The following is a 16,320-nucleotide window of genomic DNA, read 5'->3' as shown; positions in this document are numbered from 1 at the left end:
ACAGCCCCATGCACAGTTCTGTCTTCCCTTTCCTGTTATCCCAGTTTTCTCTTGTTACTTTACTATTTGAATTACCATTATTTTCCTTCCACTCCTTGGTAATTCGCCTATTTGCCTTTACTTGAAGATGTCCACTTTTCACCTTCCTACTCCATCTGATCTTTCAATTAAAACACTTTGATTCATCTGTGTCATAACAACAGCCAGTCAATTAAGATTTTACTGCAAGACTGAGAAAAAAAAAAAAAAAAAAAGCCCCAAGCTGGCCTGAGAAAAAAAGAAAAAGCCCTTCTCTGTGTTCTCTCTCCATAAGGAGACATACAGTACCCCTGTGTGGGAAAAGGGAGCAGGATTTAAGTATCAGCATCAATCTCTGACTATATCCTGGATACCTTCTTCAGATGCCTGTGAAAAGACGTGTATTAATTTGTGAACCTGCAACTCAGAATCCAAAATGAGAGGGAAAAGAAAAAACTTGAATAGAAGTGACCAAAGTCGGGCGATGGCACGGAGTGGTTTTGCTCCAGCTCTGTGGCTTGGGAATAAAATGATTAGCAATGGCAAGACCAGCTACTGGAACAGCAAAGGCCACACGAGTTCCCCTGGAGTCTGTTTTTACATTTTTCCTTTCTTCAAGAATTTCCCAGCAGGGAACCCCTTCTTTAACTCCAGTACTCAAAATTCCTATCTTTCAACATTCATTGTATACATATGCTTTTGTGTACATACATTTCTGCTGAACTGCCTCAAGTTCTTTTTTTGTGCCATAATTGCATTAAACGTATAAAATGATACATTTTTTTTTTGCCTTTGTCTTCATGATCTCTCTAAGTACTGTACCAAAGACTATTCTTGTTTTCCTCTAGATTGCCTGCCACAATTTTGTGGCGGAACAATGGAAATAATTATGAAATTCAACTGCCTGAAACCCACATGTATTAGAGATACATTCCAAATACTGCTGAAAAAAATGATTAAATGCATTTCTGAGGAATGAAAAACATTTTTTAAGAAATAACTTTTGAAGAGGCATTTACAGCTCCAAAAGAGAAACTAGTGGCATGTTTCAGTGTAGGTGATTTTTCACCAATAAGCCAACAACATTGCCAGGCTCAGGGGATGCCTGAGGGGACAGTTAACCCTTCGTTCGGGTCCATCCGTTCTTACCTCGAGCGCTGGAAGGGGCAGAGTTAATCATCTGGGATGGTGCCGAGTGAGTGGAGCTGAGGCTCGAGGTGGAAGGGCTGGCCTGGGACGAGGATAAAACAGAGACATTGGTGACTGAGCCTTGGTACCTGGAGTTAGGGTACACAAGCTGCAGGAGGCAGAGAAACCATCAAGAGTACTAAGTGGATCGGTGCATGGGATATTTACCTGTCTCGGGTCACCCAGGGCAGGGAAGCAGCTTCACTGCAGGCTGCTTAATCTGCACTCAGGGCTGTGGGACTCATTCACCCGCCCACAAACCCAGAGAACACTAACTGCCTGTGTTGAACGGGTCAGACCAATAACACACCGACTAAAATCTCACTTGCTGAGAGCCGTAGTATGACCTTGGACCACGGTATCAACTTTCCCTGTACAAATACAGAAGATTTCTTCCCAAAGTAAACCCAGCTGAATTACTCTGTCCTCCTTCTTGAACACTGTTAGATTCCAAACTACCCAGTCCTTTGAGAAGAATATCACATGACAGTCCAAGCAAAGTGTACTCCTCCTAAGCATCACCCCCCAAGCAGGGGCTGCCCTGGAGCTGTACCTGCATGTGGTACATGTCCTCAGCCGTCTCCCCCACGGAGCTGTCCGTCAGGATGACCAGGTTGCCCGTCTCGCTGGAGGTGTGGGACGACAGCGAGGAGGACGAGTGTCGGACTGAACCAAGCATGTTCAGTGGGCTGGAAGAAAAACGGAGACAGAACAAGGGCGTCGTTATTTTTTGAACCCGTGTTTTAATTTGTGAAGCCTGATTTTTACCAAGTTAATCAGTACCTGCAGTTACTTACTGCTTTAGGTCACCTCTAGATGTCAAACACTTTTGAAAAATCAAGCTGAATGAGGCCAAACAAATCCATAAATGTGAGTAAATATGAAAAAAGCACCAATGAGGTTACATGTCAGACAGCACGATAGGATAAATGTGAGTAAATATGAAAAAAGCACCATGAGGTTACATGTAAGACAGCACAATAGCTAGGATGTAGAATTTCAGTATCGAAAGCCAGGTTAATATCACATCATGGCCATGGGTGCATGTTGGGTTTGTTTATGACAAAACATTCTGAAACCACTCTCATATTTAATGGAAGAGTGGGAGCAGCTTAAAACAACATTCCAAAGGAAGCCAAGGACGAGACACACAGGCCAAAATAGAGTTTTCCTTACTGGATCTCCTGGGCCTCAGCATCGCAGTTGAAGGCAACTTTGTAGCTGACAGCAAATTGATACAGCCCAGCTGGTGTGCAGGCTGCACCCCCATCTCACTCATTAAATTGATTTTTTCTTTGTCACTCCGAATCACATACACAAATACATATTTTGTATACTGTACAATATCCCTACTTTGCCCTACAAACTAAAAAAGGCTTTTAAAAGTGAGGAATTTTGAGGAAAAAAATTTTATCACCCAGACACCAACTGCAGCCACTGTAGTATAGAAGAGCTACTCAATTATAATTGTGAAAAGAATTTCACCATCCTGCATTCATGCACCCAAAACCAAGTTTCCACAGCTTTTCGTGCTGGGCTTTAAGAGCAGCTGAGCTGTGTGGACCCACCAAGAGAAAGAAGCACAAAAGAACAATTAAAATTTCATAACTTCAGTGGCATTCCTGTCACTCTTCTCATACTGACATGGATATGTACATTTTCAAATAAGCAGTTTTGGCTGGATACAAAAACACTGTTTTGCCCTGAAAATCCCAATTTTCATCCTCAATAATTATCTCAGTTTTTATAGATGGGTATTCAGTTTGAATAAACATCCATATTTTCAGATGTTTCTGTGTGGTCTCAGACATTTTTTGGTATTCTGATCAAAACATCTCGGCAGCTTTTGTTATATTTGGGTTCTGATTTGATCAGAATTCTGAAAAACAACAATGTGAACGCATTTTGATTCTAAAAAATGGGTACATGCTGGGTTGGGTCGTAAAACAAGCAATAAAATTTTCCTTTAAGAACCCATTTATTTGCTGTTTGCGTAACAGAAGTAGGAGAAGTTGGAACCTCCCATCAGACTGGATCTGGAGATCCCAGTGGCCGACGGGTGTTCCTGCCTCTACAGCCAGTAACGTGATGGAGTAACCCCTGGAGGTGTTTAGCATTTGCCGCAAATGGGATTTCTCAACTTTCTGATTCCAATCCTCAATCAAACTTGAATAATTAGCACTGAACGAAGACAAAAAGCACTTCTGCCCAAACTCCTCCTGCAGTACTGTTAACTGCTTCTTAGATCCTCGAATCGTAACGCAACAGCGTGCAGAGATCCCAGAGATTTCAGTGGGAAAGCCCAGGGTACCTGTGTCGATGCACCAGCTTTATGCTCTCTGGGCTCATGGGCCCGTGCGAAACCAGAACGTTGCTGCGCGGTGTACTGGTGCCAGAGCAGGCTGGACTCAGCTTGTCCAAACCAGGTAACTCCTGCAAAGGAAACATACTTTAGCTAAGTTGGTCATGGACACTTTTTCTTCAAGTTTTCTTCTCAAGAAAATCCTGATTTATTTCCGTGTCCTCTACAGTTATCCTCAGCTATCCTGTGTTTCCACAGCATAAAGAGCTTTAGTCCTTTACAACCCTATTTTCTGTTTATTTCCAATAATATTTTCTAGCCACTATTTCAGGAATTCAGGAGGAAAAGAGAGGCATAGTGTAGCCCAAATTACAGCCACCTACATTTTTCAAAAGAAGGAAATGTGGACTCAAAAATACAGATCTTGTCCTTATGCTCAAGAAAGGTACTGAATTGAACTGGTGCCTGTGACCTGTGCAGATCTCATCTGCTTTGAAAGACAAAGGCCATATTTTAAAATTCTGGTGCTGTTATTTCTGGTCGTCCTTGCATAGTGCTCACCCCTAAGAATGGAGCGAAAAAGCTTTCAAGTTAGAAGCTGCCTTAGAAAATACAGACTCCAGTTGGAAAGTAAAGTGATAACACACATATTTCAAGTAATTATTTTACACTATAGAATATGTCCTTTAGTTTGGTTGTGATCATGTTCAAGACAGTGTCTAGGTATCCATAAAGATTCCACTATACCAGAAAGAGGAGAATGGACTGCAAATTTCTGGGACCTGCCTGGCAAAGCTGTCTCAAGTATAGTTGTCACGGGATACTGATGTACAGCAGAGCACACAGGGATGGTAGAGCATGATACTTGTACCCCTGGTATATACTGGGTGGTGTGAACCATGCTCTGGAGGCAGTTCTGTTGACTATATAGAAACTATAGGCCCCTAATAGTGCATGTCCTGATCACTGGAGCTGGATACCTAAAGTAACCAACAGGAATTTTTGTTGCTGTCAATGTAAAAACACTTCTGGGGGGCCTAAATCCATGTCACACTATTCCAAATTATAGCTGTTCTTTCAAAGAGCTCAACATCTAGCACTTTCTCTTAATCTTTCCTCCTCTGTTTTATATCATTTTCTGCTATGTAGGACAATAACTGAAAATTAAGCTTTACAATTGTTTTGTGATGCAACAAAAACCATACAAATATTAAAAATTTTAGTTTAAATTACTTCCTCCTTGCACAGAAATCCAAGAATTCTTTTGATGATTTGGCAATCCAGTAGGTTCAGTCGATGCTGTATCAGCCCAGTTCTTTTGCAAACCTTACTGCACTTGGCAGAGGTTCAGTCATAACCTCTGAATGATTCAAAATGGGGAAAAACCGACAAATCAGCTTACGTGGTACAGACTGGATCGCATCATCTGGAACTGGTCTATCAGTTTCTTATGCAGGGGACGCATTTCTGGGTGTACAAATTTCTCATGGACTGCCAGACCCACTCCTAAGACATGTACCTGTTAAAAAGAAAACATAGCATCACAAACCCAAATAAATTGTGTCTAAGAGTCAGAATAGAAGCCTGTCCCCCAGTTCTATCAATGTGCAAGAAAAGTACTGTAAAATATGCCACTGTTCATTTCCCAGACCGCTGATAATGAAGCAAGCCTGGGAGACCTGGCAAGGTCCTATCACTTCAACAAGTACTTTAAGTGTGAGACAAGTACATTTATGTCATGTTGGATTACTTTTGTTAAGAGATAACTGTAAAAAATGACCAGATTGATTCTCTCTCCGGAGTGAACAGCGTTATGTTCTCACACGGATAATTCATAGTGACAAAGAAAAATCCTTCCACTTGGTGTCAGAGAAGGGGTCAAAGTTGCCAACAGAGATTTCTAGAAGGAGTTTCTGCTAATTGAGCTGAGCAGCGGCAGCGTGACATGCAGAGTCACTCTGCTGCTCATTATTTATTTCTAAAGGTCACTTTTTCAAAGGTCAAACATATAATATTAGTGATTGAATGAGATTATATAAGCTCTCAGATGAAAGAAAATAGTAATGATAGGCTTAAAATGTATATAATTCCCTACATGATCCAAAGTCTGTACAAACAATGACTAATTAATCTTCAAACGTTCTCTTGAGGATTGAAGGGAGATAAGCATTATCTTTATTTTACAGATGGGAAATCTGAAATGCAGTTAAGTGATTTGTTGAAGAAAGAGGCCTAATAGCTCTATTCAGACTTGGACAGATTGTTTAACGGGGTAGATCTTGCCAAAGTTTCAGTTAAGAGGGGTGTGATTTTCTGATTCCACTCTCATCAAAGCATCCAGCTTTATCTACCAAGATGTTTCATGGAGATGCTAAGGAAAAATAAAACTGCAGATAGTATAAATAGGCGTTCAGTTCTCCTATGTAGCTCTGCCAGTTTAATCTCCAGCCTGACCTGGCCTGTCCTGACTCTGGTTATCTTTGAAATTTACTGGGAAGACATAATTCAAAATGCCAAAAATGAATGGCAGGCTTGAAACATGGCAAGATGTCCATTGGATAATAAATGGAAACAACAAAATTCATGTACTTTTAGCTGAGCTTCACACCTCACACTCCATAAGGTTAATGGCTTGTTTATAAACTCCTTGGCCATCTCCCCCCTCCTTTTTGTTTAAATGTACTTTAAACTCCTGTACCAAAATTCTTTGCTTCTGGATGAACCAGTTGGATCTGATATGTTTAGACTGACTGCTGGTGAATCCAGACACTGTAGCAATGTTGTTTTGCATCTGATAAACAGTACCTGCTCCTGCATGAGTTCCTTGAGCTGTGTGATCTTCTCTGCGTCTCCAGGATGCTTTGTGATATAATCTTTATCAAAAAAGGCCTGTAAAAAAAATGTAAAAAGCCTTCTGCTTACTGGAAGACACTTCATCGTAACTTGGTGTCAAAGGATGAGAGGAAAAAGTCCAAAAATCTTAGGAAAACTAAATATATTAAGCTAACAGCAGCAACTCATCTGTATTGCTTTTAGCACTCTGGCATCCAGGTAAATCTACAGTACAGTTTTAGCATCCTTGATGATTCCACTGAATCATGAATCTGACCAAGTCTCCCCATGTGACAGTGATAAGCAGTACCACTAAGCCTTGTATCATCCAGTTATTTGGATTTTATGTAGCTTTCTTCACATAACTGCCTAAAGTTAAAGGAATTGAGTAAAGAGGTAACTAATGTAAAGGATGGAGAGCATTCTCTTCACGGCTTTGTAGGGAAGAGAGGTCCCACACCCCTTCACCACTGCTGCCCTTCTTCAGTATTTCACCCTAGACCTTGTGCAATGCAGAGTGTAAGTTACAGCTTGCCCAAGATTTTGCCAGATAACATACTGTGTATTTTAGGGTTACAGCAAGTCTGAAATTAGGTCAGGAAAGGTAATGATCAAGTAGCATGAATTAGAAGCTATTCCTGTTTACTGGCCAAATCAGTCTCAATTACTATGAGTTCCACTACTTCTATTGAAAAATGCATTTATAATGTCATCAGTATAAAAAAAGATATGATTCACTCTTCTACCTGCCAAGTCCGGATTTCCAGGTGAGGCAAGTTTCATTCTTGAGAAACCCCACTGTCAACCCTACCTACTTCAGTGCCACATCCCAGCTCCGCCTCTGGGTCCTCCTGGTGACGTGTGGCTACACAAGCACTGATGCAGAATAACCAAGTAGGGGTTTTCACCTCCTATTAGATAATGTGCTTGAAAACGTCTTATCTTATTTAAGTCACACTCTCTTTGAAACAGAAATGGAAATAAAATTGAGAAAAGATGATAACTAAATTCAGAGGCAGAGTCTGTCTTACCTCCTGGTATCGCGCAATTCCCCCATTAACGGCTGCATCAATCACTCCGTTCAGACACATGCTGAGAAGATTAATGTTACCATGCATTTGTTTATGCTGGTACTGGCTTATCAGTGTTCTCAGCTCCTGGTTTTTGTTCTCAACCACTTGAATGGCATTTTCCAAAGGACTGACTTCAACCTCAAAGGCAATAAAATATACTTTAATTCCATGGACACTTCACTGAGATTTATTATCTTCCTTGTAATGAAATGATACTCTAGGACTGTTCAGTGATCTCTCTTAGTTTTTACTCCTTTGTAGAAAATTAGCTACATTAACAAACTTTACTGTTGGCAGTGCTATATTTCAGGTCACTGAGTTGTGATAACTTCTTTCTGTATACTGAAGACGTGGCAACAATGCAATTATTCCATCTTTTTGGCACTGCCTCCATTATATTGTCATGTTCCCTCACATAATTCCCCTGGTTATGTTCAGCAGTTGTTTAGACTAAGTGGTGGAAAAAAGACATACTTAATCATTGGTAAACTTCATTACTTTAAATTGCAGCACTTCAGCCAAAGAGTTTTAAAGTTGCCTATCCCATGCCCTCAGTAACTCATCATTTCAAACCCCAATTACAGGAACTATGAATGTTACCAGTTCTCTTCTCTCCACTTCAAACCAGCGAGAGATCCCAGGCAAACTGTGAGTCAGGGTCAGAGTGGTACGTTCAATCCACAGACTCTGCAAAGAGTAATTGAGGATGTGAGGTACAGGGTGAATCACAACCACATCATCTGCACTCTCACTACAGGTGCTAAGGGGGTGAAGTTCACAAAAGAATATATTAATCTCCTGAGCATTAACTTACTTTGCAGAATGTCACACTGAAAGTCACTTGAACAACAAGACCAGAATTTGGTGTGCTCTAAAGCAACACATTCAACATTTCTATTAAATTTTAAAGGCTGACTACCAATTCTGTCATGGGAACCAAGCAGACACTGTGGACGTATATGGCAGTGCAGAAAAAAAATTCCAGCCAAACAAAAATCCCCATCCTTGCTTCAAAATGCACTTCTCCTGGCACTAGAAGAACTTGCCTTTCAACTGGACACATTGGGTGTGTAACCATTGGACTCAACAGCTACTTGTTAGTGAGTTGCTGTAATTAAATCAGGGTTACTTGAAAGGCTATGTGAGCATAAAATAATAAGATGGTATTCGCCCTGAAGAGATAAACACTCAAACACTGCTTATTCACTACTTCTACCTTAAATTCATTCTCCTTGTCCTTTGGGCCCTTGTGGAAAGGCCTGTCATAGCGGAATTTCCGGATGTTGTTGACTCGGTAAAAGCTCTTTATGCGATCAGGGACACGGTCCATCTGCAGCACGTCTATGTTGTCTGGGATGGGGGTCACTGCATAGATCTGTAAATCTGTAAATTATGTAGTCAAAGAAAGCCACGGGACATCAGACAGGAAATATCTCTCTACTGTGGAAAGAAACAGGATGGTGAATGCAGAAAGTCACACTCCTCTTTGTTTTCCAACACTCTTTTGAGTGAAACAACAAAACACTAGGCTAGAACTACTCAGGAAGTCTGCAGAGTTGCAGTGCCTCCCAGCCAGATTAAAGAGGAAAATACCTGAGGATGAGAGTGTATGCAGCAAGACATCCAAAGTATCTACAGCAGGCAAAATACCCACTTCCTGTTAGCTTTAATTACAGGTAGGTGCCTCACTTGTGCAGGCACTTTAGCAGATCTCGATGCATTTGGGTACCTAAATATCTAATGTTTACCTCTGATAAACCTCACCGTAGATATTTCAGCTTTCTCTGCAAACCAAAGTTATACCTATTTAATCAATTTGAAGTCCAGTTTAATTAAACTGGTTGAACCTCAGTGTTACAGACAAGATCTCTGCAAGCATAAGCAAACCAGCCAAAATAAAAACACAGACACAACCCCTCTGTCTATGAAGGTATCAGTGTTACCTAGCAAAAAGGAGTGAAAAACACATTCAGGAAGACAACTGGAAACACCAACCAATTTTGGGAGATTTCACTTGCTGACAATGTCCTTATGGTTAAAGTCCTGCGCAGTATCCTTCCTGTGGTCACACAAACCAAACAGCCACCTCCTCATGACTAAAATCTCCAAAAGTCTCTGCAGACCCACCAAATGTTATGTTGTTCAGTCCTTAAATGGATATGGAATTGCACTGGTTGCACCAAATCCCAGAACAGGCTACCACTGAGAAGAATGAGATTCAAAGCCCTAGGTATAAAAAGGTTCAGCAAACCAATAAACTGATGTGAAAAATAAAGACAATGGAAAATAACACTTTGGAATTCATATCTGTTCCCAAAAGTGTTCTTGAAGAGGAGGTGTAGATGACCTCCAGAGGTCCCTTCTAACCCCAAATCATTCTGTGACACAGAATGTGTTCTAATGGCAGCTTGCCCCGCCACCGAAGGATACACTGGGCATCACACTGCAGGATGGAGTCATCCGGGTGGTTTGGGTGCTGCATTGCAATGGCTTGAGGGAACTCGCTCAGCATCCTCTGCTGGAAGGCTTCCAGCCTCTCATAGTCATGGCCCCGACATACATATTCTTTGTTCTGCAAGAAGGACAAGCATAAATTAGTCTCCTTAAAAGTAAGCTAAATACTATCGGCTTTTATCTCACTTCAATTTTTACTGCTTCAAAACCAAAGATAAACGACAATGTCAATATGCTAATGTCAGAGTAAAATGTGCATTTCGCACAGCTGATAGATTTTATTCCTTCCTTTTTCTGTACTATGTGTTTCATCAAGAAGTGATGAATAAATAGGCTATTCCACTGATCTCTCAACAGAAAGACGCCTCTGATCCATACACACGTAGCATTCAGACCTATTGTCTTTTCTTATTTGCTTTTCAGACAGCTGAAAAGGGACTACTTTTTAATTGGACTGTACTGAAACACATCAACCAAAACTTACGGCTCAGTCACCAGCTCTGCTGTTCTACACTGGGAAAGCTGCTGTCAAATACAATTTACACCAGATGGATAAAAGTCCTGAGGATTTCATAGAAGAGAGGGAGATCTATATTTATCAATTTACCAGTTATCTTTAGAGCAAAGTTGTAACAAACTGTTCACAAAAATCATTGTTTAATCATTGTTGTATTGTCATAGCCATACAGTCCACCTCTGATCACATCCTCAGGAAACCCCCTGTCTATTGTGGACTAATATGGGAAAGCCTCACCAAGAATTCTCAGTGGCCACTTAGCAAATTCCCCTTCAGCTCTAAAAGCACTTTTCTCTTGACGAAGAAGATTTCGTTTCTGCCAGTAATGGAAGGCTTGCCTTTAGATATGCCTCTTGAGGCATTAAATCACTTGTGCAGAGTTCTTGCCTGCTTTTTGAGCCATCTCAAACTTGGAACAGCAAGACACAGGATTTCTAAAAGTCCTCAGTGTCATAGAGATTGTATTTCAGTGTCTTAACTGTGTTACCACAGACCACCATTGTGACTGGTGTTAATGTCAAAGCAGGCAAATTCTCCAATTCTGGTAATTTCAACTGTCGCACCTGTAACAGTAACTAGAACTAGAGGGAGATGTTTCACCTTCATAAAACAAAGAAAGAATCCCAGCAAATGACAGCAGTTCCCCCCATTCTATTTCTTGCATTTAGAAGCTGCGGTGTGTGCAATAATGTTTTGCTAATTGCTCTGGAAAAAGGTTCTAGCTGAGCAGTTCTTGATTCTGTAGCAAAATCAAAGAGAAAGCAGCAAAATCCCATCATAAAACATGGCCAAGGTGTGCAGTTATCTTTGGCTTTGCATTTCAAATTTATGGAAGGGATCTCATGTTCCAGCTGTGACACTTGTCACTTTGTGTGCATCAGTGATGGCAACCAATGAACTGGGAGAAAAACTGCATGATGAATCTTGACAGCTCAGTCTGCAATGCCCAAACTTTGCAGCTATTATTAAATTTGGAGCAAGTCCATGTTTGAAGGTGAATCTCTTCATGACACTTACTGCATTCTCTATTTTAGTTTTTGATTGCAGCAATCCAGAAAACTGTAAGCCTATAAATAAAGTTATTGTGATTCTAAAAATAATGCCCTGAAAACACCTCGAAGCTAAATTTAATCAACTCTTCAGACAGATGCCTACACAAGATCTCAGAACACAGCTTGTCAGGCCTTACTTGAACTTCTGGTAGGTGGAAGACACGGACAGTTTTAATTAACTTGTGTAGGAACACTAGAAATAGATGCAGAATTTGTAGAAACATGAACAATGACTTTTCTAGACAAAGGGTCTTTAAAGACGTAGAAAGAAGGGGTTATTTTCTGTCTCAAGCTACAGAGCAATAAGAAAATACATGAGAAAAGGGCATGGAGTTATTTGATCACTTGAAATCACTCCCATATCCATTTGAAAATTTTAAATCCATGTAAATCTTTTTCTTCTCTAGAATAGCTGCTTCCAGTCTCTTTACAGTGTGATCCATGCTGATGTGATTGCTAATGGGCTTAGTCTGCGCTTCGCAATGTGTATGCTGTATGGATCATTAGAGAGAGAAAGGAGGAGGATGACTTTTAATGAGATTGCTACATTAGTAATCTGCTATCAGAAGTACTGCTACCAAATATAATTGCGGAATTAACAAGGATTATAATTATGTACGCTCATGTTCTCTGTTAGTGTCTCCAGCCAAGTATCCATATTGTTTCACCGTTTCACAAAGAGTAAGTGCTGTGCACTGAAAACTCGTGCGGTGTTAAGGACACAGGCCATGCAGGACCCAAAATAAAACCATAGGATCCATAATATAAAAGATAAACTGGATTCACTGGTACTGCTTCAAATGTAGGAACACTTATGTGCCATAATGATTTTGCTGTCATTCATTTTCTGAAACATCTGTCGTTAGGTTTAAAAAAGAGGAAATTGTCAGTTTTTCTGGAGATCTTCATAAAAAGGAAACTACTGCTTCATCCAGGAATGCTCGTCATTGCCTCAGATCCTGGAACAGGTTGCCCAGGGAAGTTGTGGCTGCCCCATCCCTGGAAGTGTTCAAGGCCAGGCAACCTGCTCTAGTGGGAGGTGTCCCTGCCCAGGGCAGGGGGGTTGGAACTCGATGATCTTTGAGGTCCCTTCCAACCCAAACCATTCTGTGATTCCCTCTGGCCATGTGCTCTGCAGACCAGTTCCGGCACTTACGGCTCTGCTCAACTTCACCTTTGAATAACATGAAGCTACCACTTTATCTGCTGGTATTTTCACCTTAATTAACTCCAACTCGCCTTTACTTCCCACCCCTTCCTTCTATTCAATTAAACACCAGTGTTTAAATACTAGTTAAAAATAATATACTTAGTAATCAGAGGGAAATTTAAGAGTGCAATTTTCAAAATGTGCACCCTATGGGAAAAAAACGGAACATAGTTTGGCCCTGGAGATATTCAAGGAGAGGCTCGACGAGGCCCTGGGCAACCTGGTCTAGTTGGGGGTGTCCCTGCTGACTGCGGGGAGGTCGGACTAGATGGCCCTTGGAGGTCCCTTCCGGCCTGGGCAATTCTATGATTCTATGATTTTTGTAGCTTCTCGCTGTGTAACTCAAGAGCGGTGCCATCTCTTGTCAACCCATTCTGTAAGAGAGCGCAAAACGTGCTCCTGCAGTCCCCGAAAGCCTCCTTCAAGTCAGCTTGTCCTGTCAAGCTCGGTGGCACCCACCAGCAATTTTTTAGACAGTTCTTACAGCAGTTGTCAGATTATATTCCCTCCTCGCTCTTAACCAGCAACAAGACATCATTTGATCAAATATCCATTTTAAGTCTGATTTCTCATTAGGAAAAGAAGGTAATTTCACTTTTTAAACGAACTGCACGCCCAGCTGATGCTGTATACACCAGCAGGCAATAAGCTCAAAGCAAGGACGGGTCCAGAGACGCTGGTTTTTTTTGAAGAGAGAGGAAATTTTTGCTTGTAGATCCAGGAGAGTCATCAATCTGGTATTAGAGTCATTCTGTCCTGTGAGATTTTTTAAAGCATGCTAATTTGAGATGATGAAAATTAGTTGAGTAATGACCCAACATTGCTGCAATACAGCATTTTGCTTAATATAGAAGCAGTTTGTGCTGTATGTGCAGATTGTCAGAAATACACATAGGCGTGAGTCAAATTTCTGATCTCTGTTCCTAAGAACATTCCCAACGGACCACATCCTTCAGTTCAGCCAGAAAGCTGTTTCCACTAGTGGAGGCGTAAAAAAAATAAACTGAATGGCAGATATTTTATCTCCACAGCAAATATTCAAAACCTGAACTGCTGCTCTGAGCCTGGTCACTTTGTCATCTTCTGTATAAGTCTGGCTTACCCGCAGGAAAAATGGGAATTTTCGACCATAGAAACCAACTCTGAAAAACTCCGGTTCTAAGCGCTGCTGTTCCATGATATTATCGTAATAGGTAGCTTCCATTTTCTGCAGAGGAAGAAAACAGCTGCTATCAGACTCTTAAAGCTGCACTTAAAACTCGGAATCTCAAGACATATTAAAATATCACATTACACTTTTGCCCCCATATTTTTTAATGAAAAGACCAAAATTCTTTTGAAGATAAAAATTATTAATTAACAGTCTACGTGGTGGAACAGACTGTGGTATCATCATACTCATTTTACGTTTTTGAAGATGACATATGAGAATTTTACTGTTGTATCTCATTTTAAATTAAACAGGTCTTGCATGCAATTTTCTTTGCATTGCAGAATTAATGGCAAAGCTGAGATTAAGATCTGTGTTGCCTGGCTCACGGTGTCCTGTTCCCTCCTACAGCTCAGAATCTATACCACTGTCTGGAAAATTATATCAATTCAGGTGGGTTTGCCTTAATTGAGTTGAGGGGCATGAAATAGGATGAAACAAAATTAAATCTTCTACAGCTCTGTGCACCAGTAGGTTTAACACAGAAGAAAAAAGGGGTTTGGAGAAAAATAAAAGGACTTTTCTCTAGTTCCAATTATTAGTTTTGTGGCACATGCTACCATTTGTATCGAGTCCCCTTGCCAAACCGAGTCTCAGCTGAAAGGCTCACACAAATTCCACTATAGCAAAAAGATAGTTTTTTGAAGAGAAGAATCAGTTTGACATCATTGCTTCCACTGCAGGGAACCCTAACAGCAGTTCTGGACAATATTGCATCAAGGTTTTGTTCTCTGTTCCAGTACATATTAACTCATTTTCTAAAATGGAGAAGGGACAAAAATCATTGAAGGAAGAATAAAGGAATGTGTTGAATGATGTGAATGGCATCAAGAAAAACATTATTTAGAGTGGGGAGCTATTCAAGTCACTTCAGGTCAACAGCGATTTAGGGCACACAGGTGAGCAAAAAGATGAGATTAATTGGTTTTACTAATCAGCTGAGATGCTCTTCACCTGCCAGTTAATAAAGAGGGAGCAAGAAGAGCTAATTTACTGATATTTTAGGAAAAAAGTCTTGATGCACAACTTGACTAAGCCTTTAATAAGTTAGTTTGCACATCATTCATCACCACTTTACTGATTCGGTACTTCCTCTACACCAGGATAAATTGTCAAACTGCTCTGTTTCAGATGTCTACAATAAACAAAGGCACAACCGAGATGGTCACTCATAATCTCTTTAGAGCCACTTTGAGGAAAACAGGTTCTTCAGGCATGATGTTTGAGAGACCCAGTTAGACAGATATCTGTCTTCAGATGAGAATAAATTTGACTTTTAAAGATAATTTAAACCACGGTGTATAAGAATACATCCACATAGCATAAACCTTAAATTTGGATATATGCATGCTGCCCCAGGGGACAAAAGCAGATGACTATTTTCACATTCATAAAGCTTTTAAATAACAACCAGAACTTTGCCTTTTTCTGATGAGAGCACAATCCTGCAAATGTGCCCTGATTTCATCATGTCTTTGGTTTTACTGGAGAACCAGACTCTTGTAAATTGGCAAGAATGCCATCAACGTTGCCTTCTCCATCCCTTCTCTCTTGTTCCTCATATGTCAACTGAGGCACAAGCTGTCCCTCATATTTTTGGAATTAAGATGAAATATCAATATATAATTAAAAAAAAAGATATTTCATGCAAAAATATATATAAATATGCAATTGCAATAGCAAGTGCAGCTCCTGTGTGTGTGCTGTCTCCATATACTTGTGGGAGTTTACTGCTAGCAGACTTTGAATTACTTCAGTGGACCTCCAAAGTCATCAGAATGAATCAATGGCAAAGGAGTCACTGTAAACGCAGGGAGCTGTATAGGGACTATGGTCATTTTTAAAATTCAGAATGTTGTGGGGAATGACAAGGGAGGCTGCAAGGAGAGGAACTGCTGCTACTTACCCGAATCCAGCTGAGGCTCTGGTAATCATAGAGACTTTCGTACTGTATGGCCAGTTCTCTGCACAGCGGGATTCCAAACTCCCAGCTCTGTGAAACCAAAGCAAATCACACTCACAGCAAACAATGTTATTGCCAACTTCATTTGGTATGAAATGCCAGGGCTTAGATGTGAAAATGCAACGTGATCAAACAGTTTCCATTAAATATCAGATTAACTCCTTCAGGATGGTAAGGGAGGCATATGTTCCACTGAAATCAGACACACATTCTGCTTGTTACTGACGGTTCACTCATGAGACTGGGAACTTATTTGGAGAAAAATAATACAACTAACATTTTTTTCTTCTTGTTAGACACCCCTTCAACCCTCCCCCAATATCTCCTTTCCTTTCTGCACTAAAACTCCCTGGGGTAAAGAGTCAGGGCTCAGCTCCCCAGCCAAGCCCCTTCCCAGGGCTGCTGCTTCCCACTGAGAGCACAGAACTGTCAAGCAATGGGAAACACTCAGAGACAACACCCTCAGAACTGAGCTGTGTTATTGCACCGAGTGACTACCCA

The 16,320-nt window shown here is 40.7% G+C and overlaps 1 protein-coding gene across 1 annotated transcript in view; it reads right to left on the bottom strand.

Annotated features, from left to right (window-relative positions):
• DOCK3 (dedicator of cytokinesis 3) overlaps positions 1 to 16,320 on the bottom strand; it is a 243,213-nt gene that overhangs the window by 20,127 nt on the left and 206,766 nt on the right. Inside the window, exons 40-50 of the mRNA XM_014953482.1 lie at positions 15,763 to 15,849; positions 13,749 to 13,853; positions 9,844 to 9,985; positions 8,630 to 8,796; positions 8,014 to 8,100; positions 7,372 to 7,551; positions 6,314 to 6,397; positions 4,911 to 5,027; positions 3,518 to 3,639; positions 1,760 to 1,895; positions 1,168 to 1,249 (exon numbers count right to left, since the gene is read on the bottom strand). Of these exons, the coding sequence (XP_014808968.1) occupies positions 1,168 to 1,249; positions 1,760 to 1,895; positions 3,518 to 3,639; positions 4,911 to 5,027; positions 6,314 to 6,397; positions 7,372 to 7,551; positions 8,014 to 8,100; positions 8,630 to 8,796; positions 9,844 to 9,985; positions 13,749 to 13,853; positions 15,763 to 15,849 (1,309 nt within the window). The remainder of the gene's footprint in view (positions 1 to 1,167; positions 1,250 to 1,759; positions 1,896 to 3,517; positions 3,640 to 4,910; positions 5,028 to 6,313; positions 6,398 to 7,371; positions 7,552 to 8,013; positions 8,101 to 8,629; positions 8,797 to 9,843; positions 9,986 to 13,748; positions 13,854 to 15,762; positions 15,850 to 16,320) is intronic.

Source organism: Calidris pugnax, unplaced genomic scaffold (genome assembly GCF_001431845.1).
Source record: "Calidris pugnax isolate Ruff unplaced genomic scaffold, ASM143184v1 scaffold247, whole genome shotgun sequence".
Taxonomy (NCBI): domain Eukaryota; kingdom Metazoa; phylum Chordata; class Aves; order Charadriiformes; family Scolopacidae; genus Calidris; species Calidris pugnax.
Note: the sequence above shows the minus strand (reverse complement) of the source record. Positions and strands in the feature narration are given on the sequence as shown.